The sequence below is a fragment of the Oreochromis aureus genome, linkage group 5 (assembly GCF_013358895.1).
Source record: "Oreochromis aureus strain Israel breed Guangdong linkage group 5, ZZ_aureus, whole genome shotgun sequence".
NCBI lineage: Eukaryota > Metazoa > Chordata > Actinopteri > Cichliformes > Cichlidae > Oreochromis > Oreochromis aureus.
The window spans coordinates 16,315,877-16,329,592 of NC_052946.1; the positions used below are offsets into that span (position 1 = coordinate 16,315,877).

The 13,716-nt window shown below is 43.5% G+C and overlaps 1 protein-coding gene across 2 annotated transcripts; it reads left to right on the forward strand.

Annotated features, from left to right (window-relative positions):
• The first annotated feature begins 3,522 nt into the window (after positions 1 to 3,522).
• On the forward strand, positions 3,523 to 13,135 carry dyrk3 (dual specificity tyrosine phosphorylation regulated kinase 3). Of its 2 annotated transcripts, none has more exons than XM_031747743.2 (6): positions 3,523 to 4,372; positions 6,460 to 6,569; positions 9,218 to 9,423; positions 9,540 to 9,843; positions 9,932 to 10,348; positions 10,450 to 13,135. In XM_031747743.2, the coding sequence occupies exons 1-6, from the start codon at positions 4,330 to 4,332 to the stop codon at positions 11,182 to 11,184; spliced, it is 1,815 nt and encodes a 604-aa protein (XP_031603603.1). In that variant the 5' UTR covers positions 3,523 to 4,329; the 3' UTR covers positions 11,185 to 13,135. The 2 variants fall into 2 exon arrangements, with proteins under 2 accessions (XP_031603603.1, XP_031603604.1); XM_031747744.2 differs by lacking the exon at positions 3,523 to 4,372 and adding an exon at positions 4,391 to 4,460.
• The last annotated feature ends 581 nt before the right edge of the window (positions 13,136 to 13,716 follow it).

Consider the following 13,716-nt stretch of genomic DNA (forward strand, 5'->3'; position numbering starts at 1 on the left):
GTATAAGTAGTGCATAGATAATTTTAGGTTCTGCCTAAATTCTGGGTGTTTTACAAAAAAGGAGACAGAAATTATACTGATGCTCAAGTAATTTTAAGTACTGTATAATAATTTATACAGTACTTGGTAATTTTGTGTAATTTCTTGGTAATTTTGTGGGAAAACAAACAACATTTCCCCGGCTTACATTGTAAACACACTGTACTTTTTGGAGTGGGGGTTTTAGGGAGTGGTTTAACCTTGCCTAACTTCCAGGTATTTTACAGGGAAAGAGACACTCCTTTCCTGTGAAATCCTTTTGATGGCTTGAACAGTGATGTGAAAGGGGAAAAAAAGTACATTAGCCTTAGCTCCATCAATGTAAGGTCACATAGCCCTGCAAAATTTTATAGTATTTATTTTTTCTTGTAGGTTAATAAGGGAGAAATAAAAGGACAAGTGAACAGCAAAACATCCATCATGCACATCAACATAACGAACATTAAGTACAGACTTCAAAAGGCACGTATGCCCTTAGTTGCAGGCCTTATTATAAAGTGTTATCGATGTTTTTAATGCTAAAATATGATTGTTTTTATCCATTGGCTTTTGAAATTTACTGTTTTACATAAAAGCAGAAAACAAACTGTAAAGCGCATTCATGCTCATCAGTTACAAATAGCATGTGCACGAGTAATTCCAGTTACATAAATATAACCTTATAAAGTGTTAAATTAAATTAGACACATTGTCTTTTATCAAATTTGAGGGAGCAATTATACATTTAATTGCTACGAAGCCCAGCTGATGTTGGAAAGTCCTGTGACCTGCACTCTAAGCACTGTATTCAAATTTAAGCAAAGCGCAGAGGTTACCCGGCCACGGTTGGATGAAAACCTTGTAAATGAACACCATCCAGTGCTGCTCTCTAAGGAGGAATATCCTACATTCTCATACAAGATGTAATGATAAATAAAAAATCGCAAAGCACTCTGATATTCTGATATGAATAAAGAGGCTCTGTGGATGGTGGATGACCAAGTAAAATATATACGAAGCACAGACACATGTGTAGGTTGTACAATGATCTTACACCCTGTGAATGAGAGTTGTGGCACATGCTGAAGCAGGCAGGTGTTACGCCACCGCACTATGATTCACTCATTATGCAACTGTTTAAGTAAAAATGAACAATAATCAAAGATGATGTTTGAGGATACAGCTGCATTATTAAATGTTAATGAAAATATAACGGCCCACACAAGCTGTGCTTTATTTACACTGAGTAAATGAACAAACTGATGCAAAATTCATTTTGACACCATCATAGTGGACTTTACTTTGGGTGAGAAGATGGACATGAACATAAAGTGGTCCTGAGTACGAATAAAATATTTGCGTGGCCCTAAAATCACATAAAAGTGTGTAAAAAATAGATCTTTTGGTGCCCCCTACTGGCACATTTATGTACATGCAGCGTGAAGCTTGTTTCCTGTGTACAAACCAACGACAAAATAACAACAGAGAGGTAGAAGCTGATAAGGTTGACCCAGTTACTGTCTGACTCGGCAGTGTAGTTTCTCTCAAGAAGAGCAAAAGAAAGATGATGTTAATACAGACCCGGAGAAACTCCTTGTTTGTTGTTGGGCAAAAGAGAGCCGGGTTTGTATGCAGCTCATCAGAGGCAGCATTAAGGAAATAAACCTTTGTGGTAACATTCAGTCCCTTTGCTTCCGTTTTCCCATGAACTGGGTGATGCACGGTGGTTCATTTAAAGGAAGTGCTTAACCGCTTAAGATTTGCTCTGTGAACTCTTATATGGGCCACTCCTCCCATCAGATGGTACTATAAGTTTTAAAGATCTTAAAGGGTGAAAAAAATGAAATGGAAATAAAATTTGACATCATTTTTTATGATCAATATTTGAATAATGAGTTTCTGGTTTTTACATTTGATATGTGTACTGCCGTTACACATATAAGCATAAAAATAACCTTACTATTACCAATATTAAAAAATGTAATTGTTCTTCTTGTCTTGCTGTTTCTAAAATGACGAGATTCTCCGCCAGAACCAGCTTGCATTGCTGCGAAATCACCAGCAGGTGGCGGGTTCTTATAACAACAGCAATCACTAGTAATCACTGTGTAACAGGTAGTGTGAGTTCATGCACAGCTCCATTATTTTGTTGTTATATGTTCTGGTAAGAAAGTATTCACATTTTGACACGTATCCTCGCAGATGAGTTTGTTTTCAAGAGCATTTAAAATGTGGTGTCAGGTGAATAAACCCACAAGTGTCAGTGTCTGTCACAGCCTCAGACTAAATACAGCCAGACCCCCCCAGACCCCCACCTCAAGGACCTATAGGTAGCTTTGCACCTGGTCCCACTGGGCCGCAGTTTTAAATTCACTTCACTGCGATTAAAAGTGGCACATGGTCCACAGGCTTACACCTTGAAACCTCTTGAGAGGCAAGTGCAATAAGCAGATCAGTTTATAGGCATTGTCACCCTACTCACTCTATACACCACCATCTAAGAATAAGCAACAGGTTTTAAGGGTTGGTTGCTGCCCGGGGGGTCTAAATGAAAGTGTGTCAGTGTATGTATTTGTGGCAGCAAATATAGAGAGACCCCCTCTTCTCACCTCTGAGAAAGAGCTAAGATTAGAATCACCCTCTGCCCAGCATGTATCACTATCTGAATATAGCCTGCTACCCTTCTCATGCCTGCTGGGTCTCACTCCGTCTGTCCTCTGCCCTGCCCCTAACTATATCCAGCCTTGTATAGATCTCCAAACACTCTCCGGTTTCAATCCACAGCTTTCCCTCATAGGGTATGCAGAGGGAGAGGAGAAGCCATGCTTAATTCTTGGGCTGCAGATCACAGGTAATCATATTCTTAAAACATTAACAAACAAGCATGAAAAGTGGCACAGTATATTATGCCATATATGTGCATCTGACTTTATTAGCCCATCAGTGGACCTATTGCACTGTAGAAATGTCTGAAAACAGTAAAAAACAAACAAACAAACAAATAAACAACAAAACAAACCCACATTTAGCATGTATCCACAGTTCAAATACAGGAATCAGCAAATTATTGACCCTTTTGCACCACTTTCTAATAAAACCACCTTTATAATAGCTTTATAATATATAATAATTACTTTGAGATAATAGCATTGCTAATAATTTATTAGAAGAGTGTTGCTTATAGGCCTTTTACAGGACTCTTGCCGCAGGAATAGCCCGGGTGTTTCTGAAACTTATGGCTCTCTTCTACACAAGTGCACCACTTGCTAATTCTTTACATCAGTCTTTTGTTTGTTTGTTTGTTTGTTTGTTTTTCCTTGCTTTTTCGTGCAGTGATGTGAGAAAAAGCGACCTGTGCTGTTCTTATGCATGTACAAGCTCGACCACTTTCCCGTTGGCTCCTCTGCAGAGCCCCATGTGGACGCTACAGGGCGCCCTTCTGCCGGCTGTCTGGATGCCCGGTAAGCGCCGCCCTGCTCCCTCCCTCCGTCCGCCTGCTGACTCTGAACTCAGTGAAGACGCCCTTAGCAACAACACACAGCTGCACCGTCGAATAAGATACTCGCAGCGCACAGAAGAAGGATTTAACAGTGCAGCTTTACTGCACTGACCTCAGGTGAAGCTTTTACGCGACGGGGATTCTCCTCCGGTTATTAATGCAGTATAAACATGAGGCGTGAATACAGTTAGCCTGCTCTGGGCTAGCCATCCCCGAAGACGAGCGAAGCACCCCCCCCAAGCTGTCCCGAAGGAGGACAAATCCTGGGGGCTCTTGTTTGCTAACTACCAAGCCAGCTTACCAGGAATAGGCACGGGAATGGTGCTCTGGATCGACTCATTGTACTGTCAGAGAAAGGCGAGGGGCACATGGGTCAGACCATCGAGCTGTGATATTTGGACTCAAACTAACGGAGGAAGCGGCTCTCCGGCGGACGAGTGTTTCGTGGCTCTGCGAGCTAGCTGGCTAGTTAGCTGAGGGAAACGACCCCCACCGCCTGTTCATTTTTTTTTTAATTGTAGCTTGGCCCATGTTAGCCAAGACGACTGTGAGAGCAACACATGAAAACACAATAAAACTAAGAAGAAACTACTGCTTACACTGGGAAGAAAGCTTGCTGATACAGAAAGGAAAATAACTTGAGTTCAGTCGAAAAGACAACTAACGGGTACTCGGACTGCTAGCAAAACACTACAACAGCAGACTTTTTAATACTAGTAGCTCAGTTTGCTAGTTTGAACTTTTATTCTCCTTTTTTTTAATCGGATTTTTTTCCCCACTTTGGATGCTGGCATCTAATATTAATTGCAATCATGATGATCATAAGCCGGAAACCAGAGGGCCCAATAGCAACAGGTAACCAAAACAAAGTAAAGCGTTGTTTATCTGTACCTTCGCTTCCTCGTGGTCGTGTGAATAGGATTTATTTTGGGATAATTTAGAGGTGAGTATGATTGGGATTTAAAAAAAATGCTCTCCAAGTAGCTGCAGAACTGGTTAGTTTCACAAGTATCTTTGTGGTCACGTCGTGTCTGTGGGGATAGAGCACGTATACATGAAGCTACTGTAACAGTGCCGTGGGCTTCTCACAAGACCCGACATGTAAACAAGTTTTCTTTTCCTTTTGCTTACCCTGATCAATTACAAGACTTTTATCTAAGAAGGTTTTGAATGTCACACCAGGAAGCTTATTTTATTTTCTTATTGTCATCTTTCTCGTAAACTTTTATTGTTCTATCAAAGGGTTGATAAGCAGTAATATCCCAGTTGGCATCCTTTTAAGACGCTGTTTTGGAATTTGTACTATGACCATTGTTATTATTGTTTTATGATACTGTAACTGATCTGTTTTTTGTTTGCTTATGTGCTGATTTTTTTTCTTTTTAAGCTGGTAACATGATTACTAAATGGCAAAGCCAAGAAAGAAAGAATGAAATAGTGACAGGGCTCTCGTCGTTATGTCATGTCATATGAACCCTGTGGTTTACCTTGCCTCTGTAAAACACACTTTGTCCAGAATGCCAGGAAGAGGACAAAAAGCTGAGCCTTTCCCCCACCACCACCACAGCCACGCTCACACGTTTTATGACACATGAGCTGCTGCGTTTGTTTGCCTGAACCCTGTTCTCTATCCTTTACAGTGCCGAGGAGGGTTTTCATAGTGGGGAGAGCTGAACGCCAGCTGGACATAGCGGGCTGGATGTTTGGGGTTACACAGACGTTTGCTCTCTGTTTCTTCTTTTTTTTTTTCCTTTCAAGATTTGCTTGGACAACAAATTTAGATTCTGTACAAAAAGTGCTGAGCACCCACTGAGCGATTAGGAGTTTGCTAAGGGCTAATGGAGTCTGTGCTTGGCTAATATTGTGTGTGTAGTCCTAATGCCACTGTTTGCAGTGCTGTGCAGGTTTAATGCGTGCGTATCCAGGCAGCAGGTCTAATCTGTCCAGAAGCAAGCCTGTGCTGGGAACATAGCCTCTGACGCACCTACACATGGTTACAGCACTCTCTGAGACTCATGAGGGAGAACGCCAAACTCGCCACAATTTCGGCTAACGAGCTACTCACCCTGATTTCAAGCTGCACTTTACACAGTTAGTTTTAATCAGTTGGTGTATCCGCTAGCACGTAAGCTCGATGACTGTTGTGGTAAACAGTTGGCCAATGGGAGCGATTGCCATTTTTGTAATTGGCTTCCACCCACAGTCCCAAATGCCGTGCTCGTCCATCTACTGTGGCCGTATCATCTCGTATTAGGTGTTTGGCTCAATGCCAAAGAGGTGAGCATGAAACACAGCACTATTGAATGACAGGCACAAGCATCCCTCTATATTAGCTCTAATTCCATACACACCTGGTGTGTGCACCACATGATTTGGGCTGAATGGACAGATGGGCAGACGGAAAGATGCTGTCGTCACAGAGGCATCTGTTACCCCCATTAGGCCAATAATACCACTTGCAGCGCTAGCGATCTGGGACCCTAAGCCGTGTGTAAGCTGGTCAGGTTGGAGCGCTGGCCTTAGACACAATGTATTGGGTACAATAGCTACAGTGATGTATCTGATAATGGTGGTCTTTTCACAGCAACTGTGAGCTAGCCTGTTGTGGGAGACCGTATTCATCCCCACTGGCATACAGAGATCGGTGTAATGCAAGATGTCTTGCTGTGGTGGCTCAAGGGATTTGTCCAGTTGTACAATGCAATTTGTTTTAGCATCAGGGTAACTGGAACTGCTGGTGTGATTGATGAGATGATTAATAGGACATTGCCTGATTTGGTCAAACAAGGATAGTGCGTCTCTGTGGAGAAAATTAAATTGCATTCTGTTGACGTTACCTTCGAAGATCGTTCTGTGCTTTTACCACCGAGCGCACGTTTGCTGCAGATTTAATAGGATCACATCATCACACTGATTGACTTTGTTCATCATTGTCCCTGCAGCTCGCCATGGTGACGGTCTGTACGACTCGTACATGAGGACCGACCACATCCTGAAAGACGAAGCAGACACAAACAGTCCATCGGGGCTACCCCCAATGCCCAAACACACAGTAAGTAAACACACACAAACACGCACGCATACGCGCATAGCCAGTTAAGCCCTATTTCCTGTGCTGGAGCACACTCTGTCTCCAGACTTCCTGCTCCTCTGAGAGATATTCCCTTGCCAGTCCCGTGTCCCCCCCTCCTTCGTTCCACTGTGTTCTGGCTGCGTAGGATGGGCAGCTTATCTGTTTCCTTATCTCCAACATGTGACTTTCAGTAAATTTTTATACCCTTCATTTAACAGCATTGTGTGAGTAAGACTCATTTACTGTCCTAGGGCATCAAAGTTTGGTGCCCCGGCAGTTCTCGGTGCTTGCGTCAGAGAAACTACCGTGAATTGGCCATTTTGATTCTTCGGCTAAAGTGACTACAGAATGCGCTTATCTTGCATGCATGCATGCTTACGGTAACTTTCATTGATGATATGAGCTCATTAATCTCAATAAATTGGCCCATATACCATAATTACTTTTTGCAGTTCTGTTAATCCATTCCGAAAGATAATGAGGGATTTGCTTTGAGCTTTTTAGCCAGTTTTACATTAAAGGAGGGTTATTAACAAAAATAAATGATCTGTTGAATATATATATATGATCTTATAAATGCCCCCTATGGCAAAATAAAATGCACATACACACAAACAACAATAGTCCACAGACCTACATGTCAGTAGATGAAAAAGCCTGGTTTGATATATTGTAAAGATTTATTGGGCTTGAAAATGTGACCCACAAACAAACTCGCCAATCAGCATTCTCTCCCTCTCCTCCCCTTCCCCTAGCTCGTGTAATCCTCCATCACTGGGCTTGCACAGAGTTTAGCCCTAGTTTTCTATTCTAGTCCCATCCTTCTTCCTTTGTATTTTGTGTCACGCTCACAGAGGTACTGTCCTCCGGTGAATGTGACTGACAGTAACTCGCCCCAGTTCAGCGTGTTCAGTCCTCAGACACTAGCCTCATGCTCTATTAAAGTAATAAACTGATGCCAGGCCTGTTCTGTGTTAGATGAGGGCTTGATCTGCTTTAATAACTTGTACTCATAGTAAGTTTAATTCATGAGCCCCCACCTTTTATAGCCGTGTTCTGACTGTCACCCAAATTACAGCAGCGTAATAATACCAACATTTGCTTTGTTTGTGACAGAGGTTTGTGTGGTTGCTGCAACCTTGTGTGAGCTTCAGAGAGAGGAGAAAAGGATACCGAGGTGTTTCTGTAGCAGCAAAGAGATTAGCTCTCCTCCATCTGTTGCACCATGCAGATTTGCACACAGGGGACTCCACCCTCTGTAATACCTGAGTGAGAGAAGTGCCGCACGCTCTGATTTCTCTCCCCGTTTCGAGCCCTTTTACGTTTGAATTTTTATTGTATTTTTCAGCCGGGTCAGTCAGTAATCCATCACAGACGCTGTTCCCCGTGTGGAGAGCTTTGATATGTATGTCAATATTTGTGTGTGTGTCTGGGTGAAGGGGCTCGATCAATGACATTCACTGTGTACTTTGGAACAACAGCTGCATGAGACCCTGGGTCAGCAGCAGAGCTGTTGTAATAAGTTAAGACTATGTAGTTACATGTATGGAAACCCATCCCGCATTCCCACTCTATTTTTAGAGAGCCCAAAAACACACTCTCAGCTGAGTCCTTTCTCCGTGGATGATCAACACCCACTTTTCCTAAAAAAACAAAACAATCGTCCCAAAACCGGTCTGCCCTTAGAGTAAAAAGTGTTCATGTGTAAGGGAGACAGACAAAAAGCGTGAGCATATATCCCTCTCCAGTCTAACTGCTTGTACGAAGGCTTTGGTGAGTTCATGTCTTAACAGCCACACATCTTCTATAGTTTAACAGTATAATTCAACTTTAATGACCGTCATTTCCCTTGCGCTCCATAATCTTGCGGAGCGTTCTTTCCGCTAGAGAGAGAGAGAGCGAGGAGGAATGAATTCCTGGGGTTGCTGAAACGAAGCTGCTCTCCGGCGAGACTCGAGACCGTTCTTTAAACTCCTTTAACCTTCACCCCCAAGCAAAGGTGAAACTGTCACTTTTAAAGGTTGTGGACAGTTATGGTGGGGAAAAAAATGGCCTAGTGATTGTGCGATCACTTTCTTTTATTTGGAACTCGATTTTGTATGTATTTGCCATTTGTAGTAATTAAGGAGTAATTTAGAAGTTAAATGTTTATAGCAAGATTATGACAGCACTAACAAGATTAGTGGTATCTTACATCTAAGCAAGTATACAAACAAGTACGTGGGGTTGTGGGTCGTTTTGCATGTGTTTTGGAAGTGGAGGAGGGGACGTCGCGCATTAGCATTTGCTGCCAGACAGGATCTGGATCCCGTCGTGCTGGTTAACCAACTGCAAAGTGGATGTGTGCTCATTTCTCTCCACCTGAGACTCTGCAGTTGGGTGTTGATATTTTGATCTGCATCAAATACAACCTTTTTTTCTTATAAATAATCAGGATTTAAAAATGTTGCAGACTCTGTCTTATATGTGGAGCTGGAATGATGCAAGATAATATTGAGTTTTGAGTCATTTTTAGAAGACCCTCAGTTAGGAAACTTTTTTCTCTTTGTACAGCAAAATAAACTGCATTTGCTCTGATATTCACCAACTGCGTTCTCTAAAGTCTTGTTTTGCCTCTGTGTCAATAGGTTGTCAGTAACAAGGCTGTAATGAGGGATCAGGTGACCATCCGAGGTGGCCCGTCAAAGGTGAAGTACCTGTATGATGACTCAACTAGCAACCGCAAGGTCAATGCCATAACCACAGCAACCACACTGAACAGTGGGACCACCCATGAGACACCCACTAAGCCTGCCCCAGCCCCCAGCCTGTCCAAAGAGCACAGTGTGGACAGGTGAGAAAGATGGACATGCTAACTAAGAGCATGCTAATTAATTAAAATGTAACAGGCGAGATGATGACCAGTCAAGCTGTCCATTAACACATTTCTGCCATCCTCATTTGCAACAGCACTGAATCCAGTAAGGGCTCTGTCGAATCCTCTGGCCCGCATGTAGCCGGGAATGGCGTTAACAGCAGCAAAGTGTGCGGCCCACTCACTCCTGATCAGGCTCTGAGACTGTACCGAACTCAGCTCACCACCCTGGAACAGGCGGAGATCCACTCCTACCCAGACATTTACTTTGTGGGACCCAATGCAAAGAAGAGGCCCGCAATTGCCGGAGGTAGCAACAACTGCGGCTACGATGACGAGCAAGGAGGTTATATTCACGTCGCCCATGACCACCTGGCTTACCGCTACGAGTTCCTCAAGGTCAGATGTGTTCTGATGTTTGTGGCTTTAAATTTGTTCTTTCATTTTCAGCTAAACAAATGCTTGTCCTTTGTCTTACTCTCTACAGATCATTGGTAAAGGTAGCTTTGGCCAGGTTGCGAAGGTATATGACCACAAACTGCAGCAACACCTGGCTCTGAAAATGGTGCGCAACGAGAAGCGTTTCCACCGGCAGGCGCAGGAGGAAATCCGCATCCTGGAGCACTTGCGGAAGCAGGATCGTAACGGCACCATGAATGTTGTGCACATGCTCGAAAACTTCACCTTCCGCAACCACATCTGCATGACCTTTGAGTTGCTCAGCATGAACCTGTATGAGCTTATCAAACGCAACAAGTTCCAGGGCTTCAGTCTGGCACTGGTCAGGAAGTTTGCACACTCCATCCTGCAGTGCCTGGAGGCTTTAAGCAGGCACAGAATCATCCACTGTGACCTCAAGCCAGAGAACATCTTGCTCAAACAGCAGGGTCGCAGCGGCATCAAGGTAAAGGCGGCGCCTTCTCATCCCGGTCTGTGCTGTAATGGGTCTGTGCGTTTGGTTTTCATTTTCATTTATATCATTTCTTATTCTCTTGCCCCTACCAGGTGATTGACTTTGGTTCCAGCTGTTTTGAACACCAGCGGGTCTACACCTACATTCAGTCTCGTTTTTATCGAGCTCCGGAGGTGATCCTCGGTTCACGTTACGGCCTTCCTATTGACATGTGGAGCTTTGGTTGCATTCTGGCCGAGCTGCTGACTGGCTACCCCTTGTTCCCCGGCGAAGATGAGGGCGACCAGCTGGCCTGTGTCATGGAGCTGCTGGGGATGCCGCCGCAGAAGGTCCTGGAGCAGGCCAAAAGAGCAAAAAACTTCATCAACTCCAAGGGCCACCCTCGGTACTGCGGTGCAAACACTTTGCCCACCGGAGCCACTGTGCTGACGGGGTCCCGCTCGCGCCGTGGCAAGATGAGAGGCCCTCCAGGTAGCAAGGATTGGAGTGCTGCACTCAAGGGCTGCGAGGACCCCGCCTTTACTGACTTCATAAAGAAGTGTTTGGACTGGGACCCGTCTTCTCGCCTCACCCCCAGCCAGGCCCTCAGACACCCTTGGCTGTATCGCAGGCTTCCCAAACCAATACCCGGGACAGAGAAGAGCCAAGGAGCTTCTGTGAAACGACTCCCCGAGCACCACAGCACCTCCTTTCCCTCTATTCTGGCCAAGGGGGGGCCTGGCTTAAGCTCTACAACTGCCAGTAACAACAAACTTAGAAGCAACATGATGGGAGATTCAGGGGAGGGCATACCTCTTCGCACGGTCCTACCTAAACTTGTCTCTTAGAGAGAAAGCAAGAGCTAGAATCCTCTAATCTCCTCCCTCGCCACGTTTTTCCACTCCTCAGGAGGAGTCCGAGTACAGGAGAAAGTGGTTTTAAAACAGCTTTGTTTGTTCTTTTATTTGTTTTCTACTGCGAGGTGTCGACACCCCAGTCTTTGGTTTTTAATAATAGTTGAAAAGAGAAAGAGAGGAATAATAAAAGAAACACTCAAAAGTTTTTATACAGCGGCTGTGGATTTTCCGTTTACAGCCACAGGACGTGGTTTGATATTAGATAATGCTTTTTAAAAACAAAAGAAAACTTCCTTGTGTGAGTGGACAGCTTGTTCAATGAGGAAATGTTTCTAACCTGTGTGCGATCTCACGTAAGTGTTGTGTTTTGGTAAAACGCACTGAAGCACACCTGCACTGTCACTTGCCTCACTTCACACTCTTAAACTTGAAAAGGGCTACAGAGATTACTCTTATCAAGTTAGACTTAGCGAGATTTGTTCAGCCAACGTAATTTAACTAGAAGACAAATTGTTAGTGTTTGGGTTCTGCGAACACTTAACTCAGTTATCCCTCATATATACAACATAAATGCCTTCAGACTGGTAATACAGGATTGGCTTTATGTAGCGACAGATTCTGAAAACAGCAGTAAGAAGTTTGGTTTTTTTTCCTCTTTCCTTTTTCTCCCCCCAAACACACAAACACACACACATACACCACTTTTCCTCATCTCTTGCGCTTGTGTGTCAGCTCAGTGTGTGATGTTAATATTAGCATCGTGGCACTACTGTGGAAAACGCTGAGAGGGCATAGGACAGCCTATTTATAGCCCACCGTCGTCCTCCTATTTTCACCGTACACGAGTGGGGAAAAAATGGGGAATCGGAAGGACAGTAGAGCTCGGACTCGGTCACAAAGGTGTCGCGCTCGGTACCTCACAACTGGTTTGCAAGACAGAGAGAGAGAGTGAGAGGGAGAGAGCCGTAAGTCAAAGCACCTAAACACCTTTGGGTTGATTGGCTGGAAAGTTTTGTATGAATGTCACCTGCCCGTGCCTGTAATTGGCTGCCGAGATTGTTAGCGGTAGTGGTCCTAATGGGTGGGTAGTGCAAGGAAAGATAGATCACGGGATAAAATGAAGGGCAGTATGTTTAATATGAGCCAGGATCTTTTATTCTCTGGAGGAGAGATGTGTGGAAGACAAGCCACTGACAAAACGAACGATTTTAATGGTACTGTTGAAAGAAACGTTTCTCAGGGAGACATACTTGATACATCCCTTAATCTTAAAATTTACTGTGTTCCACTTATAGTCATGTAGCCCGACTGTGGATGAAGATGGCATGCAAGCCCAGTCCGTTCAGAGCGAGAGTATTTACGAGAGTCTGCGAAGGGGGTCTGCATGCTCCACAATCTGACCTAGATTCTCTCTCCTCCCCCACATTCACTTTTATTGCTCCTTTTTTTTTTTTCTCACTCTGTCTCATGTAGGGCAGGGAACCTCTTAAACTCTCACATACACAGTAAATAATGGTGCTGTCCAGAATGCACACACACAGACACGCACACAGAAACATGTCAGGTGCATGTTGGTATGGACCACACCGTTCAAAGAGTTCTTTCTCTTGTCCCTCATTTTCTAAGTGAAACTGTCAGGGATTTCTACTCTGTCTCCATTTTTTTTTTTTTTTATAGAAGTGGTTTCTAATGCTTTTCACTCCTAAATATCAAAGGATGTCAAATGCAAAAAAAATGAAAAAAAGAAGAAGAAAAAAAAGAGAAAAGTCATATACTGTCATGTTGTACTAGTGGTGTGAGTTAGTAGGAGGGTGTTTGGTGTTCAGCATGAAATCACAACCTGTTATCAAAACTGAGTGACTATGAGAGAAACTGTACAGTAACCAAATGAAGTTGTGATAGTTTGTTTTTCTAAGAAAAAATAAAAATGACTTCAGTGAACTGTTAGGCTTTGGGGTGATTTCTGGATTGAAATGTGCTTTTTTTTATTTATTTAATTCCATGTGTGAAGCTCTCACCTCCAAAGAAACCGGGGGGGGTGTTTTGGGTTTTTTTTCTGTCTGACATCAGGAGCTTGTGTCAGGAAAAAAGCGGCTTACACTGCAGTCAGCACAATGAATCACTTTTAAGTGATCTGGATTTCAGTCAGCGATCAGGTTACAGTCGGTGATGGATGAGTCAATAGCCTTTTATACCGAGGCTGCCTTGTTATTATGCCACCTTTATTAAAGTCATAAAGATATAAGGAACAGATGTGAGAAAATACACAGCACACATACGGGAAGATGATTCAGTCTTCCAGGCTATTGGACTGCTTTTTAGTTCTAGGTAGTGAAACAAAGTAAGTGTACCTGCTACTAGTGTTTGTTGCCAGAGCAGAAACAGCTGCTCTGGCAACAAAATTACCAATGAGTACAGGTTATTTTAGTAAACTGATTAAGAATTGCTGACAGTAATTTTTTGTTGTTGTTGTTCATTTACAGCTTCTGTGACGTGAAACTTCATGTTGATTATGCTAAATTA

What these genes read in the sequence shown, in the direction of transcription:
- dyrk3 (XM_031747743.2), top strand. Translation starts at nt 4,330, where the DNA reads ATGATGATCATAAGCCGGAAACCAGAGGGCCCAATAGCAACAG. An exon ending in CCCCAATGCCCAAACACACA is followed by an intron (nt 6,570 to 9,217) that starts GTAAGTAAACAC and finishes CTGTGTCAATAG; the next exon opens with GTTGTCAGTAACAAGGCTGT. An exon ending in AAAGAGCACAGTGTGGACAG is followed by an intron (nt 9,424 to 9,539) that starts GTGAGAAAGATG and finishes CATTTGCAACAG; the next exon opens with CACTGAATCCAGTAAGGGCT.